We start from the raw sequence: 13308 nt of genomic DNA on the forward strand, positions 1-13308 counted from the left end.
TAAATAAGTCAGATGGCTAGGTGGCACTAGGATAGTGTGCCAGGCCTGGAGGCAGTAAAACTCATTCTCATGAGTTCAAATCTGGCTTTAGACACTTACTAGTTGTAGTCACTTCACCCTGTTTGCCTCAGTTTCCTCATCTGTAAAGTGAGCTGAAGAATGAAATGGCAAACCACTCCACTATCTTTGCCAAGAAAACCCTAACTAGGATTGAGTCAGTAAGTAAGATATCAACAAACAGTTCTCAGAAGCCTTGCAAAGTATTCAGTCACAGGAAAGAATCCTCCAAATCACTAATAAGACAAATACAAATCAAAACAAAGCTTTAGTTTTACCTCACACCCTGCAAATTGGCAAAAATAGCCACGAATGGCAATAGCCAACAGTTGGAGTGCTTGTGGAATGACAGGCACACTAATCATTGGTGGTGGATCCGTGAAATAGTACAACCATTTTGGAAAGCAATTTGGAATTACGTGAAGTGACTGAAATGCCCATACTCTTTGAACTAGAAACTCCATTACTGGACCAGTAAGCCGACAAAGGTATTAAGGAGAAAGTCTCCATATACAAGAAAATAATTATTGCAGCACTTTTAGTGATAGCTAAGACATGGAAACAATGTAGAAGGCCATCGGTTGGGGAATGGCTAAACTAACTGTGATACATGAATGTATGACAAGCATGGAAAGAAAACATATACATAATAACCGCAACAATGTAAAGGGAAGGAATGTCAAAAGTAAATGCAACAAAATATAAACATCAACCCTGGCTCAAATGAAGAGACAGGAAAGGACAACCCCCACCTCACCCCTTCCTGGACTTAGCAGGTCCACAGGTGTCACCCACCACACTTTCAATATATTGATCCGTTATGTTGATTTTTTCCTCTAAAAAATACTTTGTTATATAGGATGGCCGTTTGGGAGAGGGAAAGGGAGGAACACTTGGGATAGCAATGATGAGGTAAGAAACAAGATCCCCCAAAACCTTATTTTTAAGAAAATAAAATAAAATGGCTTCTCACTTTTTTTTTGAAGTTTTGACCACACTCATTTTCCAGCATAGACGGCAGAACTCTATCGCCCACCCCCACCTACCCCTCCACACAGCGGAGGGCGCGCTTGTCTAGTCCGGGCCTGAACGCCGGAGGTCTTTGACAAAGGGTGTTTAACAAGATGGAGCATTTCCCCCGTGGTTGTGGTTTGTCCTTCATTCTGGAAGGGACCATGACATCAGGAAGGTGAAGCCGTGACTTGCAAGCAAATTGGATTTAAGCGGGGGAGGCTGTGCAGGGTCACCAGCCTCACGTTCTCCAGAGCCACGCGGGTTCAGCGGCCAGGCTAGATCAGGACGGCCGCAGGCGGCGGGCGCAGGGGGAGACCTTGGCCCTCTTTAGCAAAGGGCTTTCCCAGGCCTCAGTGGAGGCAGCAGCCATTCAGCGATTAGAGCTGGGGAGGAAACGAGGCTCTGGAAGGTAAGAGCGGGCCCTTTCCTTTTACAGCAGGGGCAGGTGGAGGCAATAACCTTGGCCACAAGTCACTCCGCGTTTCCGGCTCGGGGTCCCGCGGGATGCTCCGCCGGCGCTAACATTCGGCTATTAGGAACTCCAAGTCATCGCCATTTGACAGATGTGGAAACTGAGGAAGGGAGAGGGCAAGTTAAGTTCATTTCTGACAGGGCCAGACTAGCTAAGGGCCTTATCCAAGGAGATCCACGCTGATTTCCTAATTGATTCATATACTTCAATAGGATTTTCATCTTCGAGAAAGTTGGTTTTACCACCAGGGAGCCCGCTGGCGAGCCGCCATCTTGCTAAGGGAGAGCCCCTGCCCGCCACCGGGAAAGGGGCGGGGCGCCGAGGCGTCGGCGCGGGCGCGGTCACGTGGGAGGGCGGCTCCGCTGCGGCTGCGGCGGCCTCGCTCCGCGCCCGACGAGCGGCCTCCCCGTGGGGAGCCCGCCCAGGCCATGGCGACCCACGGACCCCCTCCGCCCTCGCGGCCGCCGCGTGAGACCCGCGAAGTGCCAACGGCCGGGACCCCCGCCCAGGCCTCGCGACCCCGGCCCGGCCGGACCCCCGGCGGCGCGGTGAGGAAGCGCGGGCCCGGCCCGACCCCGCCCGGGGCGGCGGGGAGGGGGAAGGGCTGAAGGGAAAACCGAGGGCCGGGGACGGGCCGGGCCGCATGTGCCGAGCTTGGAGCCTGGGCCCCGCAGACCTTGCTCCGCTCCGCCCCCTGCTCCCCTCCGCCCCCTGCTCCCCTCCCCCCTCCCCCCTTGTGTGTCCACCTTTCCCCATCCCCCCTCCGGTAAATGCCTGGAGCCCCGGGGGCCCTTGCTTCAGGGGTACCTCGTCCGAGGCCTTTGACGGCGCTGCTTTGCCCCGCAGGTGGTGAGTGCCCATAAGAGGGTAGACTGGGCTCCAGAGGCCGTGGAGAAAAGGGGCCCGTACATCATGACCCGAATGCCTTCCCTCCAGGCCAAGCTTCGTGAGTATCTGCCGAGAGGCTTGATGCCCGCTGGCTCCCGGGCAAGGGTTCAGGGGGGCAGCAGCTCCTGGCAGCGTGGACCTAGAGCCGCATGAGGACCTCCGAGTTCAGCTCCCTCATTTTACAGATGAGAGAAGTGAGCCTCAGAGAGGTAGTACCTGATAGAGCTGAGACAGGAACCCAGGCCCCCCGAGGACTGTGCCAGCAAGAGAGAAGCGAGCCAGGGCAGTCTCAGCCTTGGTCCTGCTGCAGTGACATCCCCTACATCAGGGCAAGATTATGGGACAACTCTCCCCAACCGCCCGACCCAGGCAGTCCTGCCCCCTTGCCAAATTAGTGTAAGACCAAATCACATTTTTTCACTTTAGCATTTTTCCCTCTGTATACAAGGGCAACTTTGAGGAGGAAAAGAAAGGAAGCCAAAAGAAACTGAAATGAATATCGAGAGTCCTCCGGAAGGGAGGGAATATTTGGGACATTTTCATCTTATTAACTGAATATACATAAATACTTGTTATACTCAGGCACCATGGCGGTGGCACTTGACCCTCCTGAGGGACCAGGGCTGTTGATGAGGCCCCCTTACTGCTGTGATATTACTACTTTTTCCTTCACTACATGTGTTGCACTATATCAAAGATTAATTCTATTTTATTCAATTCAGAGATTGCATCACTGTATCAAAATTAGATAACATTCAGTATGTGTTTGAGTGATCACTTCCTTGGCTGTGAGAGTAGGAATCTCATGAAAAGTGAGCCTATTGACTTAGGCTCCTTAATTTTCCAGAGAAGCACCGGGATCTGGCAAAGGCTGTCCTGCGGAGAAAAGGCGTGATGGGAGCCTCTTCACATCATCCCAACTCTTCAGGGAAAAGGTTCCTTCCAACTTCCTGTTCCACTTTTTCTGGGCCAGGGTATTTTCAGGGATGGCCATTAGAATGTAGGCAGTAGAGCCTCAGGGTACTGGGCTGGGAGTTGAGAATACTTAAGTTCATGTAATGCCCATCTTTCTACTTTGGTGGATGATGTAATCTAGGTGAAAAAAAGCTTTAGGGTCAAAAAGTTATATAAATATAAGATGATGTTGCTGTAGGAGAGAAGCCAGCAAAGTGGGCAGGGGAAGGACTTGGATTCTGGGGTCTCCCCTTGTCTTTGGTTATGGTAGAGGAACATTGGGAAGAGCAGAACAGTAAGAGGTGCTTAGTAAATGTTTGATGTTCTGTGAGAAGAGGCCCTGAGTTATGTGCCAGCACAGATTCGAAGGAAAAGATCGATCCTTGCTGTTAAAGGCAAATAAAATGAGCACAATAAAATACTGCACAGCATTGTGGTGAGGATTAAATTAAATTTACCAGAGGTAAAGTTCTTCACTAAATCAATATCAGAAATACAAAATAAATGTAATTAGGACTTAAGGGAAGTATGAACAAAATGTCATAATAATTCATAGGGACAGACCTTTAGTCTGTATTGTGGGTGGAGGAATCAGACTCTTGACTTCTCAGCTTCTTTCTAGATCTAAATATATGATTCCATGACTTCTCCCTGGGAGGATAAGGGAGGACTTTATGGAGAAGATGGTTATTATGAATTGGCAGGAATGGGAAGAGGAAAAAAGACCATTCTGGGTGTAGGAAATAATGTCCAGAGTGAGGCATAGACAGAGAATGTTCCAAAGACTTGACTAGACTTGAGCTGAAGGAGTATGTGAGAGGAGTAGAATGAGATGAGGCTGTCGGGGGAAAGTGGAACCATTCTAAAGGGTACAGGTGTTATTTTTCAGGCATTGGGAAGTCCCCGAAAGCTTTTGAACACTGGTATGATTAGAGCTCTACATCAGCAAAGTTGATGTGCCAGTGATGTCCTGGTCAGGTTTCAGGGGCAGTGGAGAGGAGTGTGGCCTGAGAGAAGCTGCTTGTCAGCTCCCTGGTAAGAGATAACGAGGACAGCCCTTGAAGAAATCCTGCAAAGGTAGGGGGCACAGGGGTTAGTGACCAGATGCGGAAAACAGAGCTAAGGAATAATCAGGGATACTGTAGTTGTGAGTATGGGTGACAGGAGAATATCAGTATTAGCCAAAATGGGAGAAAGGCAGGAAGAGAGGCTAGTTGGGAACAGAATTGATGCATCCAGCTTCAGACATTCCTTCTTCTTTGAAAGGAGCCCCCCACTACCTAGGCCTACACTACCAGTGTGCAGATGAGGAAACGGGCCTAGAGAGAGGCTCAATGACTTGCCTGATGTCATACAGGTTGGATTGAGAGTTTGGATTTAATTTCAAGGCTTCTGACACCAAAAATGAGTGTGGGGTGTCAGAGAGAAGTGCAGATGTGGAGCTCAAGGGAGAGGCCAGGATTGACATGGAAGTTAATAGTGAAACCAGGACAGATGATTAAGGAGGAGCCAAGAAAAAAAGGACCAAAAGGACAGCCTGAGGGAAGAGGAACCTCATAGGAGGAATTGAAGAGGCCAGAGGACACCCAGCACAGTATGCTCCACAGCTTCAGATGCTGGAAAGGGGGCCAGAAGGATGAAGATTTACCATAGGCCACTGGATTGTTGATTTTCCCAAAGGAGCTGATTTAGTGAGTAAATGGGGAAGGCAGTTGGTTTGCAAGAGGTTGAGGAGTGAGTTGTGAGTAGTGGAGAAATGGAGTTAGTGAGGGTTGACTTCTCTTTCAAGAAGTTAGATAGTAAAAAAGAGTAAAGATAATAACTCATACAGATATCAGGGCTATTGTAATGTTTATATTCCAAAACTTCATTCTACAAAGAAGGAAAACAAGTCCTACAAAAATGAAGCAGCTTGCCCAGTGTCATCCAGTGAGACTCAGGGCCAGAAACTCACGTCTTCAGTGCTCTTTGCATTATCTCATACTCCTTCACTATTCTGTTCACTGGCTAAACAAATGGTTAATGTTTAACATTTTAGCAGTTAGGCCTGTGCCAAAGTTGAATGGATTGTACCAGGAGTTAGTTAAGTTCTGTGTTACCTGAGCCTCTCTGTAGGCCCCTCTAAGCAGAGGCTGATTGATCACTTGTTGGGAATCATGCTTTATAGAGTGAGACTAGGCCTCTCTGAGGTCACTTGAAGGTTCTCTGATTCAGAGAGCTTAGGCCCCTAAAATGAGGGTAAATCCAACAGCCAGATAGATGAGGCAGCTGGGAATCTTTTATCTTTTGGACAGTTCGGAGTACCTCCACACACTGTATATCCATGCACTATACATGCAGAGTACATCCATGTATTATACATCTGTTATAGGAGGGAGATCGAGGGTATTGTGTTAATTACATACTTCCACAGTTCTTATATAAGATGACATTACTTCATTCCATGCTGTTATCTGTCCTTTATCCCTGTGTCCCCTCAGGTCAGTGAAGTTTAACAAGGGTTATGCTGCCCTCAACCAAAGTGCAGATGAAAACCTGGTGTCTCTCGATTCAGACAGGTAAGTTTTTCCTCTAAGGCCAGGAGGAACTTGGGGGCAGAGACAGTGAATACTTAGCCAGATTCCTCCCAGTTCTTTTCTGTCAATAGGAACTACTAAAAATGGCTTGGCTTCTGAACTAATGGGTCATGCCATTCTATAGAATTGAGCCATCCTTTTATTTGTTTAAACTATAGGGCTTGTCCAAGAATGTAACACAACTGCTTGAGTTAATATAATGTGGAAGGATGGCGCAATCCTGAGCACCTCTTAACTGGTCTGGGAGGTCCTTCAGTGCTAAACATAAGCCATTTGGTGATTAGTTGACCTGTGCCCTGGATCTCTTTATCCTTCTTCTCCATCTGGCTATAGTTAGCACTGAGGTTCAGATTTCATCCTTATATTATCTTTCTCTTTTCCTAGTGATGGAGAACTGGAATCCAGATACTCATCAGGGTATTCCTCTGCAGAGGCAAGTCCACAATCCCTGCCTGTATGGAATCATCTCTCACCCTGGCGTCTGAACACCAACCAGTTTCATAGAGTGGGGCTCTAGGGGGGGAGGGCATGTCTTTTCAGAACCTGGTCTGGAGTCCCTTTTTGCTGTGTAGTCCTGTGTAATCCAAGCAGTCACCTAAGTGTCTGACGTGCCTTTGGAGAAGGTTGACAAAAATGGGGTGGCCACTTGGACTCTGACTGCCTCCTTCTAAATGTCTTGTGAAATGATATTAGAAGAAGATTGTGTGGTGAGCTCTCTGCCTTATGGCAGCTGCCAGCACATTTTCAGGGAGGAGTCCAGATGCCGTATTGTTTTGTAATGTGCTTTTCTGGCAATGTCCAGTACTGCCAACAGTGGGGAGAACCCTGGTGGCCCTTGACATCCTGCCACAGTGAACAGTGCCAGCTAATAGGCACCTATCTGTCACTGAGGGGATTAAAGGATAAAGAAGAGATCTGGAAGGAAACATTCCCCCCCTCCATGGTTTGTTGGGAGGCCTCAATGAGTCTGAGTGGGAAGAACACTGAATTTGGACTCAGGAGATCTAAGTTCAAATTTCAGCTGAGCCGCTCATCTTGCTCTATGACCTTGGGTCACTTAGCCTCCCCCCAAGCTCCTAGTTTTCTCCCTGTAAAGTGATAATAATTTCTGTAATACCTCCCTAATAGGGTTGCTGGGAGGAACAAATGATGTAATTGTACTCAACAGGCATTTTTAATAACTGCTTCCTATGTGTCAGGTGTATATAGTCCCTGCCCCAGGGAAGCTCCCACTTATAAAGAGCTCTGGCCATCCTGGTGCAGGGCAAGGCTCCTGGGTTCTTTTTGCCACTCCCAGGGCAGGGAGGGACATGGCCTGGCTTCTTGCCTGCCCCAGAGCAGCAGGGTTTCCATAAGGAACTTGAGTAATAATAGTTTCTCCTTTAACTGCTCTACTTATGACCATCCATTCTGCGATTGTAAGATGACCTATTTTTTTAGTAAAGAACATTGCTCCTTTAATGACAAGGAGCCAACTTAATGGAACACTTTTATGAGTGTCTCCTTTGGTCCTCCCAGCAGCCCCAGGAGGGAGGTGCTTTTTATCAGTTTTATAGATGAAGAACCTGAGATCGATTGAAGGTTCATGCAGCCAGAAAATGTCTGAAGCTGGATTTGAACTCAGGTCTTTCTGGCTGCAAGTCCAGTACTCTGTACTATGCCACTTAGCTGGTTATTAATAAAATGATTATATTGATACTATCCTGCAGCCCCACCTAGGTTTACGTCCCTCCTAGTCATTGACTTTTCCCAGCAGTTTCAGTTGTTGCCAAGTCTTATCTCTTCAGCTCCCACAGACACCCCTGTCCATTCTTTTCTTTCCAGTCACATCCCAGGACCTTCATTTGGGCCTTCATTTACTCTTATTCAGACTGGGGTTTGGTTAGTAGAAGGACTCCCTCTCTGAAGGCAGACTGGCATCTTCTCTGCAGCCTGCAGTCTCTCTTTGGGAAGCAGTGACTTGCCCAGGATTGGAATGTTTCAGAAGGAGGGCTTGAATGTGGATCTTCCTGACTCTGGCAGGCTGCCTGCTGTCCTCCTTCCCACTGTCCCTCTTTCTTTAACTATTGTAATAATTTTCTCATTAGTCTCCCTGTCTCCAGGCTCTACCCTCTGTCCTCTACCACCTGTAAAACAACATTCCTGGAGCTGGAGGCCAGCCACATCACTCACCTGCTTAAGAAGTTTCTGTGACTTTCTGTTGCCTGTGGGACACAATACAGCCTCCTCAGACTTTTAAAGCCCATCCCACTTTGGCTTTAGGCTGAGTACCCACTACTTCCCCTAGCAGTTTACATTCTAGTCACATTGGTCTTCTTTCTGTCCCCTATAGGTAGCATGACCTCTTTCTCCCCACCTGTGCACAATTTGTCTCAGTCTGGGAAGCTCTTTATTCTCCCCTTTCTTGGAACCCCCAGTTTCCTGCCAGTTAGAAAAGTGTGCCCCTCTCTCCACTGTTTTATATTATTCTGTATGTACTTATCTTAATATTCTGTAGGCGGCATGGGTAGTGGATAGAAACATGATCTGGGACCCAGGAAAACTTGAGTTCAAATCCTGACATCTCCTGGTTGTATGACTGGAAAAGTCATTAATCCACTAGGGAATTCCTTATGCCAGTGAAATCACAGGAACAGGCCTTGTCCCTCTACTTTTTGGAATACATGTGATCATTCTGGTTTTGTATCTTTAGTTTCTAGGACAGTTTTTACATTCAGTTTCTGGTGCATCATGTTTTTCAAATTGAATAAAATTGACTCTACGTGGAGAACCAGAGTAAGAGGTGGTGACTTGCTACTTCCTAACATGAGTTGCCATTGAATCAGTGTCTGTGGGTTAAAGCTCTGGGTTTTGTCATTTCCCTTTCACTATATGCCAGGGAGTGCCCAGCCCTGTGGCTGTTAATAGGTGCAGAGGGGAGTAGTGGGCTCTGCTCTTTGGAATCAAGCAACAAGTCAGATGTACAGCACGCTCACAGGTCTCTAGGGTGGCAGAGATGCCATCCAAGATTTAGAGAACCCATCTAGCAATAGCAGTTGGCCATTGAATGCATAGGGCACACTTCTGCACAGCACTTCCTTTTACTTTCCAGTCTGGCTTCTAATCATTCTAACCTCCTCCCTTAGCAGGTGAATCAGGATCTGAACCGGCAACTGTTGCAAGATGGTTATCACTTGGATGAAATGCCGGATGATGAAGATCTGGACCTCATTCCTCCCAAACCCATGGCCTCCTCATCTTGCACCTGCTGCTGCTGCTGCCTTGGGGAATCATTCTCCTGCACCGTCCAGTAGGCAATGCCTGCCTGGGGGGAAAGCCACAAGAGGGACAATGGCTTTCCTGGGTCCTAGAGAGCATTGTCCTCTGCTTCCCTGGTGGACAGAGCCATCAGCACCAGAATCATCGGGAGCCAAACATCCACTTAGGAAGGTCAGTGACTGGCAAGAAGTTCTGCCACGATGTGTCTCAGGCCAAAGGCTCTGGAGGGCAGAATTCAGGTGGGCAGTGCCTGGGAATGAAGGAGGGCTTCATACAGCTTCTCACCAATGCAGGATTGGGAGAAGACTCTACTGTACAGGGAGGGAAATGAAGGATTTTTTGATTCTTAAGAATAAGGGTAACAAAATCTGTCTTGGTTTAGAGAAGAAAGTCATCAGCATTTGAATTCGATGGATGTTGTTGGTTTGGCATTCTTCGAAGAAGCATCAGCTCTCTCACATAGTGTGCTCAGGATGAGATTCTGTGGCTAGGTGGGAAAGAGGAGTCAGAGGTAGCTGAGAAGCATTTAAGAATGATTTGGTTCCCTTAGAATTCTGACAGAGGGAGGTTTCATAGGCCTTGGCAAGGACCAAGGTTTCCTTTCCCTTCTCTTAGGTGCTGCTGGCTGGGCTTCCCACTTCCCCTCAGCTTACCTCTGGTGAGGGTACCCCAGTGCTTTGGGAATGTTGGCTGTGGCTCCCAGTAATAACCAATTTCCAATTTGTGGGAGTTAGGAAGTTGGTGTGACTGGTCACAACCCCATAGCCAGGTGCTGTGGCTGCTCTGTACAGCTAGTCCTTCTTTCCCTTCCAACCTACATCTATTTATTTATTTATTTATTTGGAGTTTGGGGTCTTTTGTTTTTGGCCTTGTATTCACCGGGTTCCCCCAGCCTAGTTCCTGGGTTAATGGCATTCAGATACTGTGGGAGAGGGCTGGCCTTCAGCTTTGGTGAGGAGAGGACTGATCAGCAGTTTTATAATCTTTGTTAAGAACTCTGGAGTCAGACTGAAGAGTTGGCAGACGATTGTGGGATTTAACCCAAGGAATAGAAAGTAGGAGTCAGACAAACCAGAGAAGCACATGACCAAAAGGGCTGGTGAGCTTCATGCTCTCCTGCCTTTCATGGTCTTCTCACCTCTTGGTAGACCTCAACACATCCTCAAGGCAGGCTTAGAGGCAGGGTTCCTGCAGACATTTGGGGGTTTTCATTTTCACTCAGGAGTCTTATTCAGCCAGGATCCAGGGATAACATTGATATAGAAAATCTTGAGATTTGTCCTTCAAATTCTTTGTTTTGATTCAGGGACTTTTTGCAGTTGGGCTCAGTTTCCCCCTGGATATTTAGATTTTCATGTGGTTAGTTTGTTTTCCTTGTGTTGGGACGTGGGCCTTGGAGGGAGCTAGTGTGGATTTGGGAATGGACCAGGCCACTGCTCCCCTTGGCTGCCTAGCACCCTGGGGCCATCTTCCACAGAGACCTTTCCTGAGCTGCAGACTGTTTTCTTGACATTCCCCTGTCCCCTCAGCTGAGTTTGGGGAGCTACCTGTACTAAGTCAGTGCTTGGTTTCATGGCTCTGTGGAAAGAGGAATTTTAAGAGAGCAGGGGCAGCCTCAAAGGTGCTTCAGAGTTTCTTGACTTCACTAAGCTGTTGTCCCACTGGCTTTGTCAGTTCACAGGAAGGCTATGTGACCACAAGGGTCTGCTGGGCCTGTTAGATCTGGACTGGGCAAGAGGTGGTCACAGGAATTCACACACAACGTAAACATTAACAATAACTTTGTCCTATTTTTTTTTTTTTTTGGTCCCAGCCTCAGACCCCTTTTGGGTAGTCGTTCCATTGTAGCTGTCTGTCCACTTTTTGGATGTCTGAGTATCTGTATTCCCAGGTTGTGTTATAGCTTGTTGAGAGAGACAGAGAAACAGAGTGTATGTATTTTTTTGGTAAAGAATGAGAACAAGTGAGTGGGGAGAAAAGGCAATGGAAGAATGTAGGGCAGGCCTGGCAGGGAGAGTTCATTAAAAGCTTGGTTACTTTCTCACCTTTATGGATCTTCTGGTAGGGTAACAGAAGAGCTGGAGTGAGGTTCAGACATTCCCCCAGTGGGATGAAAGGATAGAAAAGCCTGGACTCCAAGCCTGTTTCTAGGCCCAGAATCAGGATTCTTTCTTAGACTTATGGGACTGTTCTAACCCCATTTTAGCCCTTGGCTTTCTACCCCATTTGTTTCTTTGGTTGTCTCATTGCCGTAAAAAGGGCCTCTGAAGTTTCTGGTACTAATGCCTATCCTGCCTCATAGATCAGTGGGAATTCTATTCTAACAGGAAGCTGTAAGAGCTCTAGATAAAACTTGTAAGGAGTCTTCCCAGTCTATTGTCAGACTAAGCTAATGGTTAAAGTCCCATGGCCCCACATCACCAGTGGCAGGGCTGCTTTGGGTCCCCCACCTGCTGGTGCTGTGCAACTGACAATCAGTACACTTGGGAAAATGGACTGGTTTGTTTTGGCTACTTAATCTGGGGGCGAGTTTATGTGGTGTAGATAGTATGTGTATTCAGAGATGTGTATGGCTTAGAGTTTTCTATCATGAGCAGAGTTTATAATATCAATAAATTTCTTCATGCTACAGAACCTCGTGTGTTACTGTTGTGGGGGCTGCTGGCCTGAGTCCCCCAGGTGAGAGATGAAAGATCTGGACCTGTGGATCCTAGGAAGATCTCTATTCCTCCTTTCAGGAACTAGGAATTTGGGGTACCGGCACACCCCTCAGCTGTAGCTGCAGTGTCAGCAGGTGCTTATTCACTCTTAGCCCCGAGGGTAAACTGGCATGCGGTCCAATGTGCTTTCATTGCTATAGGAAATCTCTTCTGTACAGTTTGTCACTGTCCAGAGTACCAAGAGGGTTAATGTCTTGCCCTGGTCACTGAGTACAGGTCTTATGGACTCTGAGGCCAGCTATCTATCTGGCCACAAGGCCATGACATCCTAAAGGCCACACAAGCTAGGGATCCATTTGGCCATTTTTCTTGTACCCGCATTTGATTCCCTCTCACCATTACCAGCTAGCAAGCTCCTGTCCAGTGAACCTGTGTCAGGCCTTGGGCATTGTCACCTCAGATGTCTAGGTTCAACCTGTGCCCTGTGAATGACATACAGCAGCTGCTGGATTACCTAAAAACAACTTCAGCTGTCACTCACCTGACACTGCCCTGAGTTGCCTGGGGCTAGGGAACATGAACCCAGCTCTCCTAATAACCCATTCTTTAATTCTGATGCAAGAGCTTCTGTGATAGAAAAGCAGTTCCCCAGCATGATGTCCTGTGTTTGTTGGACCTCACAGTCTGAGGTCAAACTCACACCAGGTCTGGCATCTTGGAAAATAATTTCCCCATTCTGCTGACCCCTGGCTCAGAGTTTTTATCAGCACAGAAAGATGCACCTCCCTAGCCCTGGTATTTCTGTTGAGACAGTTCAGATGACCTCTCTGGGAGCCCATTACAGGAGACCCAGATTCAAGTTCCCCCATCAGATCTTGGCTGGCCTAGCTTGGCCCCTCAGCAATATGAGATGCTGACCTGCATTGACAGAAATTCCTCCTGTGGACACTTAAGATCAAACAATCAGGAACACCAAAGTGAACCAGTGTGTCAACTCAACAGATGCTTGTTGGAAGCCTGCTAGGAGCAGAGCACTCTTGGAGAGAAGAGGACAAGTGTTAGCATGCCAGCCAAATCTGGATCAGGCCAACCATCCTTGGAGGGTTGTGGTGTTGTGTCCAGTGGTGGAAAAACACCCTTCTGTTGAAACCACACACCCCAACCTCACTGGTCTGCCCAAGAGAGGCTCACTGAAAACTTCGAAGGGATGTGCTCACACTGCCACCAGCCCACCACTAGCCTCACTACAGAATAAGAAACTGAGGCACATGAGGGGGAGGAAAGGCCTTGCTCAGGTTTCTGAGCATCAGGTCCAGCAGGCACAATGTTTCCAACAGGGGTGCCCTTTGCCATGTTATGTCATGGACTTCTGCCAGGGGTGGTAACAGGGAGATTGGTTTTAAATCTAGAACCCACCCAGTACAGCATC

The 13308-nt window shown here is 47.8% G+C and overlaps 1 protein-coding gene across 2 annotated transcripts; it reads left to right on the forward strand.

The window, feature by feature from the left end:
- Nucleotides 1–1893: 1893 nt before the first annotated feature.
- FAM219B (family with sequence similarity 219 member B) lies at nt 1894–12030 on the forward strand. Of its 2 annotated transcripts, XR_011971519.1 has the most exons (7): nt 1896–2091; nt 2390–2489; nt 3279–3366; nt 5866–5943; nt 6346–6394; nt 9087–9390; nt 11852–12030. XR_011971519.1 is itself a non-coding variant. In XM_072628329.1 (6 exons), exons 1-6 carry the CDS (start codon nt 1972–1974, stop codon nt 9252–9254), a joined length of 603 nt encoding a protein of 200 aa, XP_072484430.1. In that variant the 5' UTR covers nt 1894–1971; the 3' UTR covers nt 9255–11853. The 2 variants fall into 2 exon arrangements, 1 of the variants encoding a protein (XP_072484430.1); XM_072628329.1 differs by having other exon boundaries at nt 1894–2091; nt 9087–11853.
- The last annotated feature ends 1278 nt before the right edge of the window (nt 12031–13308 follow it).

This window comes from Notamacropus eugenii, chromosome 1 (assembly GCF_028372415.1).
Source record: "Notamacropus eugenii isolate mMacEug1 chromosome 1, mMacEug1.pri_v2, whole genome shotgun sequence".
NCBI lineage: Eukaryota > Metazoa > Chordata > Mammalia > Diprotodontia > Macropodidae > Notamacropus > Notamacropus eugenii.

Excerpts from the sequence above, each read along its gene's own strand:
- FAM219B (XM_072628329.1), top strand. The coding sequence starts at position 1,972 with ATGGCGACCCACGGACCCCCTCCGCCCTCGCGGCCGCCGCGTGAGACC. Across the intron at positions 2,092-2,389 it reads GCCGGACCCCCGGCGGCGCG|GTGGTGAGTGCCCATAAGAG; the intron begins GTGAGGAAGCGC and ends TTTGCCCCGCAG. Across the intron at positions 2,490-3,278 it reads TTCCCTCCAGGCCAAGCTTC|AGAAGCACCGGGATCTGGCA; the intron begins GTGAGTATCTGC and ends TTAATTTTCCAG.